General features: G+C 41.6%; 1 protein-coding gene across 4 annotated transcripts in view; it reads left to right on the top strand.

Moving 5' to 3' along the window:
• KDM6A (lysine demethylase 6A) overlaps positions 1-19,436 on the top strand; it is a 547,501-nt gene that overhangs the window by 303,897 nt on the left and 224,168 nt on the right. For all 4 annotated transcript variants that reach the window (XM_033949775.1, XM_033949774.1, XM_033949772.1 and 1 more), the window contains one exon: positions 6,803-6,907. In XM_033949775.1, the coding sequence (XP_033805666.1) occupies positions 6,803-6,907 (105 nt within the window). The remainder of the gene's footprint in view (positions 1-6,802; positions 6,908-19,436) is intronic.

The following is a 19,436-nucleotide window of genomic DNA, read 5'->3' as shown; positions in this document are numbered from 1 at the left end:
CTGACTCAATGCTCCGACTTCATGCTGCCCGTATTCTATCCATGTTCGGGAGCACCTATCTTTGTGAACAGATGTTTTCAATAATGAATCTGAACAAAAACAAGCACAGATCACGCATTACCGATGACAACCTCCATGCTGTTTTGCGGGTTGCTACAGCCCAAGAAATAAAACCGAACATTGACTCATTGATACGGGGAAAACGGTGTCGGACATCTAGCCAGAAAACAAAACAATGAGCATTTTAGGTACATTCCAATATTACTGTTTTGCTTGATACCAATATTACTGTTTTGCTTGATAGCATGTGAGTTGGTTAACAGCACTGTTAAGGAAAAGATTATTCCACTCATTTTAAATTCACATTTCTGGTTAACATTGTCAGTTTATGACTGTTCAGTAAACCATTCGGCCCGCGATTTAGGCTGGATTTTAGATTTTGGCCCCTTCTCTGATTGAGTTCGACACCCCTGCTCTATTAGAACAACATTTTTGGTATCTTTTGTCTTCCTGCAAGACCTAGAGGAATTTATGAAGCAATACTTTAGTTCTTCAAAAAATATATTCCACAGTTAAAGGATTTGGGCTTACCAGGATGTCACCAAATCTATGCAAAAAAGGTGAAAACAATTTCTATTATTAAGGCAAGAAACCAAATCCCTGTGGGCTTCATTCTTACTTGCATATCACTGCAAATGTATTGTGAAATATCTTCAAGTTAAATACGTGTTTTTCCTCCCAGGGTAACTGAAAGCTTTTTTTGGAGTTAAAAAGAATTGCCCCAAATTGACTGAATGAAAAGTAAAAAGCAGAATTGAGTGTTAAGCCTGTTTCTTATTTTTTTCTTTATTTCTTCTTTGTTGTTTAAAAAGTATCTTCTCAATTCTCTGCCAATCTCCCCCGAATATGGTGGTCTAAGGAAGAATTAAAGATTATTCCCAAGTTTAATCTTTATGATAATGTGATGTAACATTATACTTACTGCTTTTCTGTAACAAGATGTCTTTTTTCTTGTAATATTTATTGAAATTATAAATAATTTAAAACAAAAAACATAAGAATTGTTATACTAGGTCAGTATCCTGTTTCCAACAGTGGCTAACCAGGTCCCAAGTACCTAGCTAGATCTCAAGAAATAAAATGAATGAAGATTTAAAAAAAAAGAAAAAAGAAATAAAACAGATTTTATGCTGCTTATTCTAGGGATAAACAGTGGGGTTCCCCAAGCTATCTCAGTGATGGCGTATGGACTTCTCTTTTAGGAAATTATCCAAACCTTTTTTTAAACCCCACTAAGCTAACTGATTTCACCATATTCTCTGGCAACAAATTCCAGAGTTTAATTACACGTTGTGTGAAGAAAAATTTTCTCTGGTTTGTTTTAAATCTACTACTTAGTAGCTTCATTGCATGCCCCCTAGTCCTAGTATTTTTGAAAAGAGAACAAGCGATTCATATCTACCCTTTCCACTCATTATTTTATAGACCTCTATCATATCACCCCTGAGCTGTCTTTTCTCCCAGCTGAAGAGCCCTAGCTGCTTTAGCCTTTCCTCATAGGGAAGTCATCCCATCCCTTTTATCAGTTTTGTCACCCTTCTCTATACATTTTCTAATTCCGCTATATCGTTTTTTGAGATATGGCGACCAGAATTGCACACTGTATTCGAGGTGCAGCCATACCATGGAATGATACAAGGGCATTATAACATTTCCGTCTTTGTGTTTCCATTCCTTTTCTGATTATTTCTAACATTCTATTTGATTTCTTTGCTGCTGCTGCACATTGATTTGAGGGTATCAATGTATCCTCAATAATGACACCTAGATCCTTTTCCTGGGCAGTGCCTCCTAACATACTACTACTACTACAATTAATTATATCTATAGTGCTACCAGATGCACACAGTGCTGCATTGATTCACAAAGAGTAAGAACACAGTCCCTGCTCGAAAGAGCTTACAATCTAAACAGGATGTCATAGATACAGTTAAGGAGAATGGTTAATCAGTGGGCTGGGATGCAGGGCAGAGGAGTAGGGTTAAGGATTGAAAGCTATATAAAAAGGTGGGTTTTTCATAGAGTTAACATAGAGCCCAGTATCACATAGTTATAGTTCAAGTTCCTCTTTCCCACGTGCATCACTTTGCACTTGCTCACATTAAACATCATCTGCCATTTTGATGCCTATTCTAGTCTCACAAGGTCCTCTTGCAATTTTTCACAAACTTCTGTCGATTTAACAACTTTGAACAACTTTGTGTCATCAGCAAGTTTAATTATCTCACTAATTATTCCCATCACTAAATCATTGCTAAATATGCTAAAAAGCAGCGGTTCCAGCACAGACCCGTATTGAAATGTTGTTCCAAAAATAAGGATCTAATGGTATGAAGTTGACGTAAACTAAAATAGGCTGTGTCTTAGTTTACTTTATTTGAAACTTAAAAGTGAGATTGGTATCCAGAATAAACCTAAGAACTGAAGGATAAACCTGAAGTTATTTGCACAACCTCGGAAACAGATCTGTAATGATTGCTCAGCCACATAATCTGTTTGTCTATGCATTATGTATGTCATTCTTGTTACCCGTTATGAACTCGTTGGGGAAGATGGGATATAAAACTAACCAAATAAATATAAATGTGACAATCTCAACAAAGGGAAGAAGGTGGTCTTGGGGTAGGCTGAGACAGGGTACAGGGCACATCTAGTGGGTGGGCATGTGTAGTAGCAGCCAGCCAGCCAACCCCAAGCCAGCCCCAGCCAGCCAGCCCCACCCCCTCCTCAGGTACCTTTTTTTCAACCTGGCGGTCCAGCATGCTTTCTGCGCTACTGCCTCGCTGGATGGCTGCCACCTGATCAGTTCCCCTGCTCTCTTCTGGCAGAGCAGTGCATAAGGCAGGTGCGTTCTTTTTGCTTACCTACCTGGTACGATGCCACATTCCGGATGGCTCCTGTCGGGCCCCATTGCTTTCTCTACTTTTAATTTAGCTAGTTCCTCACAAACAGTCTTGTGAGACTCTTTCCTGGTCTACTACACATCCATTCCCATTTGCGTTCATGTCTTACTGTCCTACCCCTGGTCTTTCATCCGTAAACACATAGAAACATGACGGCAGATAAATGCCAAATGGCCCATCCAGTCTGCCCATCCGCAGTAACCATTATCTCTTCTCTAAGAGATTCCACATGCCTATCCCAGGCTTTCTTGAAATCAGACACAGTCTCTGTCTCCACCACCTCTTACAGGGAGGCTGTTCCGCTTACCTACCACTCTTTCTGTAAAAAAGTATTTCCTTAGATTATTCCTGAGCCTCTCATCTACCACTCTTTCTGTAAAAAAGTATTTCCTTAGATTACTCCTGAGCCTCTCATCTACCACCCTTTCTGTAAAAACAGTATTTCCTTAGATTACTCCTGAGCCTATCACCTCTTAACTTCTTCCTATGCCCTCTCATTCCAGCGCTTCCTTTCAAATGAAAGAGATGCGACTCATGCGCTTTTATGCTACATAGGTATTTAAACGTGTCTATCATATTTCCCCTTTCCCGCCTTTCCTCCAAAGTATACAGATTATCTTTCCCCATACACCTAATGATGAAGACCACGTACCATTTTAGTAGCCTTCCTCTGGACCGACTCCATCCTTTTTATATCATTTTGAAGGTGCGGCATCCAGAATTGTACACAATATTCTAAATGAGGTCTCGCCATAGTCTTATAAAGGGGCATAAATTTCTCTTTTTTCCTACTGGCCATACCTCTCCATATACACCCTAGCATCCTTCACCTTTTCAACCTGTTTGGCCACCTTAGGATCATCACATACAATCACACCCAAGTCCCTTTTTTCTGTCGTGCACATAAGTTCTTCACCTCGTAAACTATACTGTTCTCTCGGGTTTTTGCAGCCCAAATGCATGACCTTGCATTTCTTAGCATTAAATTTTAGCTGGCAAATTTCAAACCATTCTTCAAGCTTCGCCAGGTCTTTCTTCATGTTATTCACACCATCCACAAAGAGACAAATCTTACCTGACAGCCCTGCAGCAATATCGTATATAAAAATGTTAAAAAGAACAGGCTCAGGAACATAACCTTGAGGCACACCACTGGTAACATCCCTTTCGTCAGAGCGATCTCCATTGATCACTACCCTCTGTCACCTTCCACTTAACCAGTTTTTGACCCAGCCTGTCACGTCGGGACCCATCCCGAGGGCACTCAGTTTATTTGACGTCTGTGTGGAGCACTGTCAAAGGCTTTGCTAAAATCTAAATATACCACATCTAGCACACTCCCTCTATCCAGTTCTCTGGTCACCCAGTTAAAGAAATTGATCAGATTTGTCTGTCAAGACCTACCTTTAGTGAATCCATGTTACCTCCGGTCCTGTAATCCACAGGATTCCAGAAACTTCACATTCTCTGTTTTAAAAGCGTTTCCATTAATTTGCTTATCACAGAAGTCCGACTTACTGGCCTGTAATTCCCTACTTCTTCCCTACTTCCACTTTTGTGGAGAGGAACCACATCTGCCCTTCTTCAGTCCTCGAGTACAATTCCCGACTCTAGAAACTCATTGGCAAGGTCAGTTAGTGGAGCTACAAGAACTTCCGTAAGTTCCTTCAGCACCCTCAGATATACACCATCTGGATTTGTCTACTTTTATTTTAGCTAGCTCATCACAAACACAACCCTCTGAAAATTGATCAGGGTCTACCACTTTTCCATCCCTATTCATGTTTGTCTTCTGTGGACCCACTCCCGGCGCTTCAGCCATGAACACAGAACAGAAATATTTGTTAAGCAATTCAGCCTTTTCTTTATCAGCTTCTATATATTTCTCCTCTTCACCTTTGATTCTCACAATGCCACTTTTGCACTTCTTCCTATGACTAATATATCTAAAAAATGTTTTGTCTCCCCATTTTACCATGTCAGCTATTTTTCTTTCATTTGTACCTTTGCTTTCCTGACTTTTCAACCAGCCTCGCTTAACTTTTCCAGATATTTTTGCCTGTCTTCCTCTTTCTGTGATCTTTTGTAGTTTATGAAAGCTAACCTCTTATTCCTTATCTCTGCTACTACTTTTGAAAACCAAAGTGGCCTTCTTTTCCTCTTACTGGCTTCACAAAGAGGTTTGTCACTTTTACAATTACTCCTTTCAGTTTTGCCCACTGCATTTTCACTCCTTCCAGATGTTCCCATCCAGACAACAATTTGTTGATGTAATCCCCCATCCGAACAAAGTTAGTTTTTTTAAAAGTCTAGAACCTTTGCTTTTGAATGAGCCCTCTCATAGTAACAGTAACATAGTAGATGACGGCAGATAACGACCCGAATGGTCCATCCAGTCTGTCCAACTTGATTAAATCTAAAAATTTGTTAGGGGTTTGTTTTTTTTTCTTCTTCTTAGCTATATCTGGGCAAGAATCCAAAGCTCTGCCCGGTACTGTTCTTAGGTTCCAACTACTGGTCTCCGTTAAAGCTCACTCCAGTCCATCTATACCATCCCAGTCATTGAAGCCCTCCCCAGCCCATCCCCCACCAAAAGGCCATATACAGACACAAACCATGCAAGTCTGCCCAGTACTGGTCTTAGTTCTTCAATATTTACTATTATTTTCTGATTCTAGATCCTCTGTGTTCATCCCATGCTTTTTTGAATTCCGTCACCGTTTTTATCTCCACCACCTCTTCTCGGGAACACATTCCAGGCATCCACCACCCTCTCCGTAAAGAAGAATTTCCTTACATTGCTCTTGAGTCTACCACTCCTCAATTTGACTGTTCTGCTTTCTCAATTTTGCCGGACATCTCGGGGCCGGGCTGGAGGCTGCAGCAGCCACCGCTCTGCAATTCCGTGCACCGCGAGGCCCAGCAAGCCGCCGCTCGCCCAGGTCTCACTCGCTGAGTTACGGAGCCGCAGCCCTGCCCGGAGCCTGGCCGCAGCCCGGGTCACAGTGCCACCCCGCGGCCGCCAGCGGGAGTGCTGCAGCTCCACGCGCACAGGGAGCGACGTGCTCCTAAACGCAATGGACGCACGCTGCTCTATGATACTAACATGCACTCCCTAAGAGACACCGACAGGCCTCTCTACACAGTGAGTATGCACTGCTACGTGGGCATCACATCCACCTTTCTCAGGATACAAAAACCCCAAATTTATGCAGCCAAGTCTAAAGCCCATTCATATAGGGAAGTAGAGTGGGGTGAAATGCTGCTGCACAGGGATATGGAGGGGAAGGGAATGCTGCTGTGGCTGCTGCACAGGGAAGTGGGGGGGAAAGAAAGACAGACAGCGGGAGGAAGGCAGACAGAAAGAAAAGAAGAAAGATACAGGGGCAGGGAGAGACACAGAAAGGCAGACAGATAAAGGGGGCCAGGGAGAGAGACAGACAGAAACAAAGACAGCAAGAGGGAGAGAGAGACAGAAATAAAGAAAGACAGACAGACATATATTCTAGCACCCGTTAATGTAACGGGCTAAAATACTAGTATATATATAAACTGCTTTGAATGTGTAACCACAAAAAGGCAGTAAACAAGTCCCGTCCCTCCTTTGTATTACAGATACTTTTACTCCCTCAAGTTTAAACAATTATGTCTCAATAAAATCCAGTTGAGAGTTAAAAGCAGTAAATTTTTTTTTAAAAAGGTAAATAAACTGTACATATCACATAAAGACTCACCCCAAAATGCAGAGATTCTGGAGCAACCCTATTTATACAGTTGTCAGTAGTTTATACTAATGCTACTTTTCTTCCCCTCACCTTTTCTTTTTTTCATTTCTTCAGCACTTGGAACAGCTGCGGGCAAACAGGAGTAATCTAATCCCAGCACAAAAATTGATGTTGGAGCAGTTGGAGAGTCAGTTTGTCTTGATGCAACAACACCAGCAGGTACGAGCTGAAAACCACCCACCTCAATGTACTGTTAAATGATCTTAGGGAATCAAATATACCGTATATACTTGAATATAAGTTGATCCGAATATAAGTCGAGACCCCCATTCCCCCCCCAAAAGGAGGAAAAATGGTTGACTCTAATATAAGTCGGGCGGCTTAATATTCATGTGCCTTGCCAGGCTCTGCACCCAGCCCCCTCCTTGCCAGGCACTGCACCCAGCCCCCTTCACTCCATCCCCTGTCAGGTACTGCACCCAGCCCCCTTCCCTCACTCCCTCCCCTGTCAGGCTCTGCACCCTGCCCCCTCCTTCCTATCTGTTGTACATCCTCTGCCAATCCCTAGTAGTCCAGAGGTATTCCGGCTCCGCTGCCTACCATCTGGAATTCAGCACCAAATTATATAAGAGAAATTACATCCCTAGATAAATTTAAAAGTAACTTGAAGGCCTTTCTTTTTAAAAACACATTCGGTGTATAATAGTCCTTCTAAGGATGGTAATGGAAATCTGTTCCTTGCCATATTTTAATCATGTTAGCTTATCTTACATTATTCTAGACTATTTATATTTTGGTCCTTTTCCCCCTCTTTCTCTTTATACAAATTGTATTTCTGCCCTTCTCCATCCTGTATCAGTAAGTTAATGTTTGTCAGTGCGTTTGATTGTTTGTAGCATTATTTGTAATTTGTTTTTAACGTACATTCTTTTTATACTTGTTTTTATATTATGTAAAACCGCTTTTAATTTTAATAAGGTGGTATATCAAATTTTTAAATAAACCTGAAACCTGAAACCCGGTCAGTCGGTGGCTGCCGCGAGTTCTGGTTTCTTCAGCCGCTGAGTTTTGGCGATTCTGCTCGGCGCTGAGCGGCTTCCTGACTGTCTCCTGCAAATTCTAGTGAGAATACGTGGGAGCCAGTCAGGAAGCCACTCAGCGTCAAAGCGGCTTCTCAATGCCGCTCAGCAACTGTCGCAGAAGCCATTGACCGAGCAGGTTAGCAGCGGGGCAGGAGCATTGAAAGCTTGCTTCTGCCCGCTGCACTTCTGGACCACTAGGGATCGGCAGAGCAGATACGACGGACAGGGCAGAGAGGGGGCAGGGTGTAGAGTCTACTTTGAAAAATTGTGAGCCATGGAATCGAGGGTGAAATACTCACATGGATTAAAAACTGGTTGGCAGATAGGAAACAGAGAGTGTGGGTAAATAGACAATACTTGGACTGGAAAAGCATCACCAGTGGAGTGCTGCAGGGTTCGGTGCTTGGACCCGTGCTTTTCAACATATTTATAAACGACCTGAAAATTGGTACAACGAGCGAGGTGATTAAATTTGCAGACGATACAAAGTTATTCAGAGTAGTGAGGATTGCGAAGACCTGCAATGTGACATAAACACGCTCGTGAAATGGGCTGCGACATGGCAAATGAGGTTTAATGTGGATAAGTGTAAGGTGATGCATGTTGATAAGAAATACAGGATGTCCTGTGCAGTACTTGGAGAGACCCCCTCCCCCCCCCCAGGAAAGAGACTTTGGAGTACTGGTCGACAAGTCAATGAAGCAATGTGTGGAGGCGGCAAAAAGGGTGAACAGAATGCTAGGAATGATTAAGAAGGGGATCGCAAACAGATCGGAGAAGGTTATCATGCCGTTGTACCAGGCTATGGTACGCCTCCACCTGGAATACTGTGTCCAGCACTGGTCGCCGTACATGAAGAAGGACGCGGTACTACTCTAGAGAGTCCAGAGAAGAGCGACTAAAATGATTAAGGGACTGGAAGAGTTGCCGTACAGTGAGAGATTTGAGAAACTGGTCCTCCTCTCCCTTGAAAAGAGGAGACTGAGAGGGGACATGATCGAAACATTCAAGATAATGAAGGGAATAGACTTATTAGATAAAGACAGGTTGTTCACCCTCTCCAAAGTAGAGAGAATGAGAGGGCACTCTCTAAAGTTAAAAGGGGATAGATTCCGTACAAATGTAAGAAAGTTCTTCACCCAGAGAGTGGTAGATAACTGGAACACTCTTCCAGAGGCTGTTATAGGGGAAAATACCCTCCAGGGATTCAAGACAAAGTTAGATAAGTTCCTGCTGAACCAGAACATACACAGGTAAGGCTAGACTCAGGGCACTAGTCTTTGACCTAAGGGCCGCCACGTGAGCGGCCTGATGGGCACGATAGACCACTGGTCTCACCCAGCAGCGGCAGTTCTTATGTTCTTATGTATCTGTAATATGCTTAAGTGATATATCAAATATTAATGAAACATAAACATATGAAAAAAGGTTAGATACCATAAAGTCATAGGATTTTGAGCTAGAAAATAGAGTTAAACTACATTGACTTGTGCATATACCTCGGAGAAAGAAGGTGAAGTAGACAGGTATTCTCGTCAATCCTTCCTGTCAAGGGTAAAGTCAGGACAGAGAAACTCGCATCCTGGAGATGGCTATGTGGATAGTGTGAAGAGCATTTTGACTACCTGGATCAAGAGATGATTATCCAAGGGCTACTGAGTAGGGGTGGTATGCATCTATCAAAGTAGGGAAGAAGTGTCTTTAGCAGCAGACTGGCTAATCTACTGAAGAGGTATTTAAACTAGAAGTGATGGGGCAGGGTGATCAAAGCCCCCAGGTCACTATAAGCCCTCAGGTTAGTAAATCACTGAATACCGCTACACAGATGGGAAAAGGGGGCAATGTCTGGAAAGCAGTATATACTAATACTCAAAGTACGGAAAACAAGATTCTGGATCTAGAAGCTGTGATGGAAAAAGATGAGTTGGATATAGTGGTGATCACGGATACGTAGTTCATGGAGAACCATGACTAGGATATAGTTATACCGGGCTATAATCTGTTCAGGAAAGACAGGGTAGGAAGAAAAGGAGGGGGGAGTAGCGTTATATGTTAAAGATCATATTAAACACAATAAATAAAGTAGGGGAATTTATGTGTTAAAACGTGAAAAACTAGGAAGTCAATTTAATATAACACTACTGAATAAGACTGCTAAAATGAGGGTAATTAAATAAGTTGTGTACCTAGCTTGTAAAATGTAAAAATAAATTAAATTTTACGTGCACTCAGAATTGTGTAATTCGACCAAGAGTCTAGGCTCCTATAGCCGAACCCACTGTCCCATCACTATGTATGAATTTTGAGAAAAAGTGTTAATAAATGTGCTATTCAAAAAGTAAATAAAACTGTTTTCAATGGCAAAAAAGAGGGGAAAGAAAAATTTCCACTTAGCTTTTAAAAGTATTCAACAGGTCCCGACATGGACCATGTTTTGATGTTCCAAGGAACCCAGAGATAGGTCTGAACGACTCAAATGCCAAAAAACTGGTGATAATGTAATTAGGGCGAATAGTCTTGTATTCATATATATGAAGTTAGATGAGAAGAAAGGAGAAGCAAAGAAATTTCTCATCTAACTTCGTATATATGAATATAAGACTATTCGCGGATGTGGTCCTTCTCCACAAAAGTGGAAGTAAGGAAGAAGTAGGGAATTCCAGGCCAGTAAGTCGGACTTCTGTGGTAAACAAATTAATGGAAACGCTTTTAAAACAGAGAATGGTGAAGTTTCTTGAATCCTGTGGATTATAGGACCGGAGGCAACATGGATTCACTAGAGGTAGGTCTTGTCAGACAAATCTGATCAATTTCTTTGATTGGGTGACCAGAGAATTGGATAAGAGGGAGTGCGCTAGATGTGGTGTATTTAGATTTTAGCAAAGGCTTTGACAGTGTCTTAGAAATAAACTGAGTGCCCTCGGGACAGGTCCCAAAGTGACGGATTGGGTCAAGAACTAGTTGAGTGGAAGGTGACAGAGGGTAGTGATCAGTGGAGATCGCTCTGAAGAAAGGGATGCAACCAGTGGTGTGCCTCAAGGTTCTGTTCTTGTGCCTGTTTTTTAACATTTTTATAAACGATATTGCTGCAGGGTTGTCTGGTAAGAATTGCCTCTTTGCAGATGATAAACTCTACAATAGAGTAGACACCCAGTATGGTGTGAATAACATGAAGAAAGACCTGGTGAAGCTTAAAGAATGGTCTGAAATTTGGCAGCTGAAAAATAATGCTAAAAAATGCAAGGTCATGCATTTGGACTGCAAAACTTGAGGGAACGGTACAGTTTAGGGGGTGAAGAACTTATGTGCACAACAGAAGAGAGGGACTTGGATGTGATTGTGTGTGATGATCTTAAGGTGGCCAAACAGGTTAAAAGGGTAGCAAAAGCTAGAAGGATTCTAGGGTGCAAAGAGAGAGGTATGGCCATTAGGAAAATTGAGTTATTGATGCCCCTGTATAAGAGTCTGGTGAGACCTCATTTAGAATATTGTGTACAGTTTTGGGGCTGTACCTTCAAACAGATATGAAAAGGATGAAGTTTGTCCAGAGGAAGGCTAAAATGGTTCATGGTCTTTGTCATAAGGTGTTTGGGGACAATCTTAAAGATCTCAATCTGTATACTTTGGAGGAAAGGTGGGAGAGGGAAGATATGATAGAGACGTTTAAATACCTGCATGAGTCGAGTCTTTCATTTGAAAGGAAGCTCTGGAATGAGATGGCATAAGATGAAGTTAAGAGGCGATAGGCTTAGTAGTAATCTAATGCAATATGGTGTTTTTTTACAGGAAATGGTGGTAGATGTGTTTAACAGTCTCCCAATAGAGGTGGTGGAGACAGAGACGGTGTTTGATTTCAAGAAATCAGGCACGTGGAATCTCTTAGAGAGAGGGAGAGATAATGGTCAATGCGGATGGGCAGACTGGATGAGATATTTGGCCTTTTATCTGCCATCATGTTTCTGTGTGCAGATGCTGAAGGGCCAGCCCAGCCAAGAGGGAGGATCTTCTGGTGCCGGTTCCAAATCGGGATAAGGGATGGTGTTTGGGTGGGTGTGGGATGCCAGGTCGCCGGGAGGAGTGGGGGGCAATGCCAGTTCATGGGGGCGATGCCGGTTCTGGGGGGGGGGCGTTCACTGGCGGGGGTGGATGCCAGTTCTTGGGCGGGGGTGTGGAGCAGCGCCGGTGGCCTCGAGGGTGGGGGGTAAAGCAGCACAGGGGGGGGGGTGGAACAAATCAAGCAAGTTTCCATTCGTTCCTATGGAGAAACTCGCTTTGATATACGAGCAATTTGGTTTTACGAGCATGCTTCTGAAACAAATTATGCTTGTAAACCAAGGTTCCACTGTATGACTTAAATTCTTTAAGTTTTACAGTGAGAATGAGGACCAGAAATTCATGAAAACAGAAAAGCATTGCATAAGGCAAGAAATGAAGATTTAGATCGTGCGCTGATTGAGTGGGTTTGGCAAGGAAGGTGCAAAATCATGCTGATTGATTTGATGGTAATGGAGCAAGCCAAAAAAAAAAAAATACCACTAGAAGTGAACATTGACAGTGAAAGTGGAATATTTAGAAGGTTGGCTGTAGAAATTTAAGAATCACCATGCTGTTAAATATCTCAAAATCTGTGGTGATAACGTTTCTGCTAATTATGATGCAGCTAAAAGTTACATTGATGAATTTGCTAAGAGGATTTTTTTTAAAAATGATTTTATTTATACGATTTTGAAATTTTGACAAGAACAGCTCTTGTTACAGAAATACAGAAAACAGCTATTATAAGAAAAAATTGTCACATGGAATAGAAATTACATCTTCCTTAGACCACAAGAAATGAGCAAAGGAGGGGATTCTAGGAAAATATCAAGGAGATTATCAATTCAAAATATGATTAATCAAAAAAGGCTTAACAGGATATCCTGCATTCTATAATATCTGTTCTGTGACAATAAACACTTCAAGTTACCAGTCTCTTTATATCTACAAATGCTTTGAGCTGTTCTGGGGCGAAGAAAACTTATTTTACACCTAAATATTTTACCATACACTTACAAGGATAGGATAGGATAATAGGAACGAACCTCACAAAGAAATTACATCTGATTTCAATACAAGAAATAATTTCCTAATGTCTTGAGTTTGTTTAGTCACATCTGGAAATATCCAAATTTTTTTCCCATAATACAACTTTTGAGAATTACGAAAAAAAACAGCCTAAAAATATTGTTAACATCCTGTTCGCATATAAAGGACATCAATAAGGTTGCTCTTTCAGAGTTTTCTGTAATAGTTGATTCCAATATATCTGTGATGTTTAATGGTGATTGATTTAAAATCATTTGCAAAGTCTCTGGGGTGGCTCCCGTTTCTTTTTTCGTTGGTAAATAGTAGATACGATTTATAGGAGGTATGTTTTCTGATGAAAAGCCCAAAACTTCAATCAAGTATTTCCTAAGCAACTCAATAGGAGACGCACTCAAAGACTTAGGAAAATTTAATATTCTCAAATTCAGTCTACGATTATAATTTTCAAGCTGTTCAATCTTACGATTAGGAATTACTTTTTCCTTTACAATTTCAGTTGTTAAGTCTTGTAGTTTTTCAGCTTTATCTGTGACATTCTTCATCTTGTCACAAACACTCTTCCGAGCGGAGCTAAACTGTGACAAACCTTATGCTGGTGTGTCCCCTACAATCAGGGGTATCCTCAGGACTTTTGATGGGCCCTAGGAAACTGCCTAGGCCTGGGAGAGAAAGGGTAAGTACTGGCTTCAAGTCACCAAAACTCAGACACAGTTCTTCAAGAATGAATAATAGTTTTATTCTGACTCAGACACAGTTCTTCAAGAATGAATAATAGTTTTATTCTGACCTTAGCGGTCCAAAAGGTATAACCCAAAGGCAAATACCTGCAGCATTTCACAAATCTAGCTTCAAAGAAAAATAAAGGTACAAAAGAAAACCACATACAGCTTGTCTTGACTGAGTTCCTGCACTCTGGCTCAGCAATGAATTTATACTGGTATTCAAAAAAAAAAAACCAAACTTTTTCTCAGCAGTATTTGTCAACAGAGGCATGAAAGATAGATTTCCAGCATTCATATAAAGTCCAGATAGTTCTTAGAGCAGCAAGGGTTATATACTCTGTTGGGCAGCAAGCAACAGCACAGCTTTGCAAAGAGCTCACTATCACTGCAGCTATCCCTTGGAAGGCATTTCAGCTGTGGGAGATCATGTGATTATACTACCAGCAAACGGTAGCCACAGTAAGGTTTCCAAGCTAAAAACCCATTCATTCAGCTCCTCGGTTCTTTAGCCCCAAACTTCACTTTAGGAAAGCAATTTATCAACATTCAGGTGAGTACACTTCTTGAACCGGAATAATGGTTAGCTCAAAGACAGGCAGCAAATTCATAAGGCATTTCTTGCTCAGAAAGAAAGGGAAAAAATACCAACCACCAGCTGCTTCTCAGCTACTCACTGTCTTTCAGTTAGTGTCCATGAGTTCTGCCTGGCTCTCTAGCATAGGGCCAGCGTCTTGCACTTCCATTCCTTCCACACATTCAGGGATCTGGAAGTCTGAGGTGGGGAGGCTTTCTTCCACCTCCTGCATCGGCCAATCTGGAAACTCTGTCTCTGTTTCCTATCCCCAAGGCTCTTGCACTGCTTTGGGCTGCTGGAGTGACTCACCACTGTCACTTTCTCCTCCCCTTGCTGTTTGCTTCAGCCTGCTTTTAATCATACCACAGCCAATCCCATTCAGCCTGTAGAGGGGGATGGGCTTTGGTTCCATTGCAGGCTTTCCCTGCCTGTTATGCCTGGGTTTACTAGGCTCAGCTAGTTTCTCTTTGGCTGTCCTAGCTGACTTATAGACCGGATGCTGCTGTTGCCAGTTTGCCTGCACCTGCTCCAGATCACCACTGCTCTGATCATATGGGCAAGAGAGGTCAGACTCAAGTTGGTCACCAGAATCAATCTGGTCAGCTCTTCTGCACCGGATCCTATTAGGGGCATCCTATTAGGGGCAAAACTAGTGCTGGTGCTAGGTTTGTCACAATCTGTATGGAGAATTCATCTCTAGTCCCATCAAGTTTCTTCCCCAGAGCATTTACAGTACTTACTAATGTGAAAACTTTGTTTGAAGATCTAGAAACTGAAGCGTTCAAAGTCTGGAGAGCTTCCCAAATACTCTCCAGCATTATCACCTTGGATGTTCCGAGTCGGGAAGTAGTTTCTCCTACTACTCCCAGCTGTCTCTGCTCCTCACTTCCCGCGGCTACTGTCCCTTGGATTGGGGTTTCCCCAGCCGAGACTCCTTCACCGAGTTCACCCATCAGAGCCGTGATAGCAGGACAAGGCGGAGGCACAGAACCCGGAGGAGATAGGGAGATGTTAAACCCCAAGTCTAGGTCCTCAGCATCTCCTCCCACCGAGGGCACTGTAGACTGACCTCCGGTTGCTTGCGGGGTCGAAGTGAAACTGAACTCCACCATGAACCACTGAGAAGGTAAGGGGATTCTGGTTGCCAAGGACTTAGGCCAAACACTTCCCTTTCTCAGAATGCTGCATTTTAGATAAGGAAGCAAAAAACGCTCAAAGTCCAAGTCGGGAGCGCTTTACTACACTGCCGCCAAAAGGATTTCTGATGGAAACCTTGGTCCTGAACAAATTTTTAATGCTGATGAAACAGCTTTCTACTGGCAATATGGCCCAAATTTGTGAATTGTACCAATATTGGTGGCCGCTGATTGCGTGTCAATCGTGTATTGGCGCCATTTTCGAAATTGAGCAAATGTGAAAGATAAGCACTGGAAATGTAGGCCAGGGTTTTCTGGGTCTACCTTTCCAGCGCCTATCTTTGTGTGAATCATGCCTACGTAAGTGCTTTAGGCCGTCTAACACCACTTCCTGCATTGGTCATGCCTACTTTGGCGTTCAGTAGTCTAAAACGCCTACATAGGCACAATTCCAGTGCTGGTATGTGCCTCAAATCTCAGTTAAAAACTCCATTTGTATGACGTTTTTAATGGAAGTATGGGCGCCTATTAGCGCTGGTTTGATAATTCAGGCCCAAGTTTTAGAAAACACTGACAACAGCTGATGAACAAGCACCATCTGGTTTTAAGGACACAAAGGAAAGGGTAACTGTTCTTTCATGTATCTATGCTACAGGCACACACAAATTAAAGTTGGCAGTGATTGGAAAAAGCCAACATCCCTAATGTTGCAAGGTGTACATCATCTACCTGTGCTTTATTATGCTAACAGGAAAGCATCATAACCAGAGAGACATTTAGTGATTGGTTCCATAACCACTTTGTTCCAGCAGCAATTCTCATTGTAGAGAAGCTGAACTGGAAGAGAACTGTGAAGTTTTACTGGTTATGGTCAACTGCTCTACATATCCGCCTCAAGAACTTCTTTTGAAAAATGTTTCTGCCATTTATCTCCCACCCAATGTGACATCCTTATTACAGCCTTGTGACCAAGGAATTTTACATTTCATGAGGACTAAGTATAAAGTCTTTTTTCTGAATTGCATGCTTGATACAATTAAGACCCCAATCTTTGTAAGCGGTCTGGATATTACATTATAATATTATCAGATATAATGTTAGAAAGGACGCCTCAGCCCCACCACTCCACTGCAAACAAATTTTTTCTTAAATCGCGGGAAGCATAGTGTAGTGCTTCATCATTGGCTGTCTTTTCTGGTTATACTAAGAAATTGTTCGTTGTATACTTCTTATAAAAAATTTTTTATCTAATTAATTATAATATTTTATCATTCAGTTTCCTTGATAGATACTAGTCCATAATGTTAGATGATACTTATCTCAGCCAAACCAGGGGAGCCAGACCCGACATGTTTCACACATAAATCGTGCTTTCTCAAGGGTCTCCCGAGGTCGCCGCCGTCATCCGACTCCAAAAGTTTAATGAGCAAGTTTAATGGTTTGGCTGAGATAAGTATCATCTAACATTATGGACTAGTATCTCTCAAGGAAACTGAATGATAAAATATTATAATTAATTAGATAAAAATTTTTTTATAAGAAGTATACAACAAACAATTTCTTATTATAACCAGAAAAGACAGCCAATGATGAAGCACCACACTATGCTTCCTGCGATTTAAGAAAAAATTTGTTTGCGGTAGAGTGGTGGGGCTGAGGCGTCCTTTCTAACATTATATCTGATAATATTATAATGTAATATCCAGACCGCTTACAAAGATTGGGGATTTATTGGCATTCATTGGGCTGGATGAAACTTAGTATAATAAGTGGCCACTATTGTAGTTGATACAATTAAGAGGCATAAAAATTCAAGACTTTCTCAGTCTTAAGGTTGCCATTTATGCACTTGCCAGTGCCTGGAAAGATATAACTAGATCATTACAAAATGATTGGCATACACTTTGACCAACAACAATGTTCGATGAAAATGACCCTGTAGAGAGAAGACTTTGAAAGTTTCTAAGTCAATGATGAAATACTGACGATATCAAACTTCATTGCTTATGCCAGAAGTCTATCATCAGAAAATGTTAATAAGTTAGAGGCAGCTGATATTAATGAAATGCTGAATATTGACAAAGATGTACCAGTTGTGCATTCCTTTGGTGATGGTGAGATTACTGAAATGGTGTTAAATAATTAAAAGCTTGAGAATAGTAATGATGATGAAGACCTTGTGAACACCGTAGAAAAAAATCTCTATAGATGATAAAGTGAAAATGTGTGACCAGTGGCATGGAACAACGTGCATTTATGAGATTATGGCAGTCTGCTTGATCACAGAGAGACTACTGAAACAGAAATGTTTATTAAATTAGACAGATGATGATGGAAGAAGTCTTCAAAAAGACTGCCACTGTTCTGCACAATTGTCAACTGAATACAGACCGAAGATGATGCATGTTAGATGTTTTTAACTAAGAAAGCTGGGTGTGACTGAAGATGATGCACATTAAAGCTTCCCATTTATAGTTTGAAAGTATTGTTCCCAGGGCTGTAGAGTCAATAGATAAATCCTTCAACTCCGACTCCTCAGTTTCTGGTACTCATGACTCCAACTCTGACTTCTCTGTATTTAATATGCTAATATTTTCCACGTTGATTGAATAATAATAATAACAGTTTATATACCGCAAGACCGTGAAGTTCTATGCAGTTTACATAAGATTGATTGAACTTAAAATAGGTGAAAGAAAGTGGTTAATAGGTCAAGAGAACTGTTATTGAGGAGAAAGAGATGTACGGGTCAACTGTCTAGATATTATTGAAGGAAGGCAACATACATGCCATTTAACCACAGAACTACTAGCTAGGAAACTGACGCTTTCCTGTATTGGCCAGTTATTGTTTATTATTTTCATCAACAAATCTAACATTAATAGCAAAATAATCGACTCTGTGACATGTGCATACATTCATTTTTATGAAGACAAAATGTCCCTTCAGACCTATTTATAGTTCTTCCTTTTTACATTTGGCCTCTTCAATTTTAAGTTTTCTTATACTTTATCTTTCCAGAGAAACACCAAGTTTTTTAGCCATTTCTCCATTTAGGCCTAAAAGGGCTGGCTGTGAAAAGAAAGATAGTGGTACGCTATTTACGATTTCTATCCCATTACATTACATTAGTGATTTCTATTCCGCCTGTGCCTTGCGGTTCTAAGCGGATTACAAATTAGAAGATATCTGGTCATTACCGAGAGAATTATATAACAATGATTCATGTACATTACATGATACGGTAGAGAATTACAAATTAGAAGATATCTGGATTTTTCCGATGGAATTACATAGTAAAGATTCAAGTACTTACAGGATACAGTGGATGGAATTACATAGTAAAGATTCAGGTACTTACAGGATACAGTGGAGAATAACAATATATTCGGATAACAGAGGAAGATTACCTAACATTGAAGGAAGAAGTTTATTGGATACATGTGGTAGATGCTTATTTAGGAATCTGAATATTTTTTGGTAGGTATGGTTCGAGGGGTGGACTAATGTGTTATTCACGGGGGAGAAAGCATGTACTAATGGGAGGAGATTAGTAAGTAAGGACGTGTTTTTTGAATAGAACTGTTTTGATTTCTTTTCGAAAACTCCCGGGAGCTCAGAACGGGTTACAAGCTAACATTCATAGTATGTTTACATTGGACAGTACGTTTGACAATACAATACCATTCAATACAGTAGCATAATGACAAGTCTGGACTAGAGAGCTGCACAGGAACGGGGACGGCGGGACCCGCGGGTTCCCCCTTCGGGTCGTGGGGATCCCGTGGGGACGCCTCCGAGGGTCGCGGGGTTGGATGCGAGGCTCGTCTTCTCCCTACCTGCCCTGCCGCAGCACAGAGCCAATTGGAACGGAAGTCTTCCATGATGTCAGTGCTGACGTCGGAGGGGGGGCTTAAGCAAAGCCCTCCCTCCCTCCAACGTCAACACTGACATCGGGAAGACTTCCATTCCGATTGGCTGTGTGCTGCGATCGGCAGTGGGCGTACCAAGGGGCGGGGAAGGCGGTCCGCTCCGGGTGCAGCCATAGGGGGGGTGCACAGCCGGCCAGGTCCCCCTACCTTTGTGGTGCTTCCTCCGACCGACCGACCGACAACAGGTTCGGTCCGACAAACCTCCCTGCCCTGTAGC

Source organism: Geotrypetes seraphini, chromosome 6 (genome assembly GCF_902459505.1).
Source record: "Geotrypetes seraphini chromosome 6, aGeoSer1.1, whole genome shotgun sequence".
Lineage (NCBI taxonomy): Eukaryota > Metazoa > Chordata > Amphibia > Gymnophiona > Dermophiidae > Geotrypetes > Geotrypetes seraphini.
The sequence above is the reverse complement of the archived record's forward strand: the minus strand, read 5'-3'. Positions and strand labels throughout refer to the sequence as shown.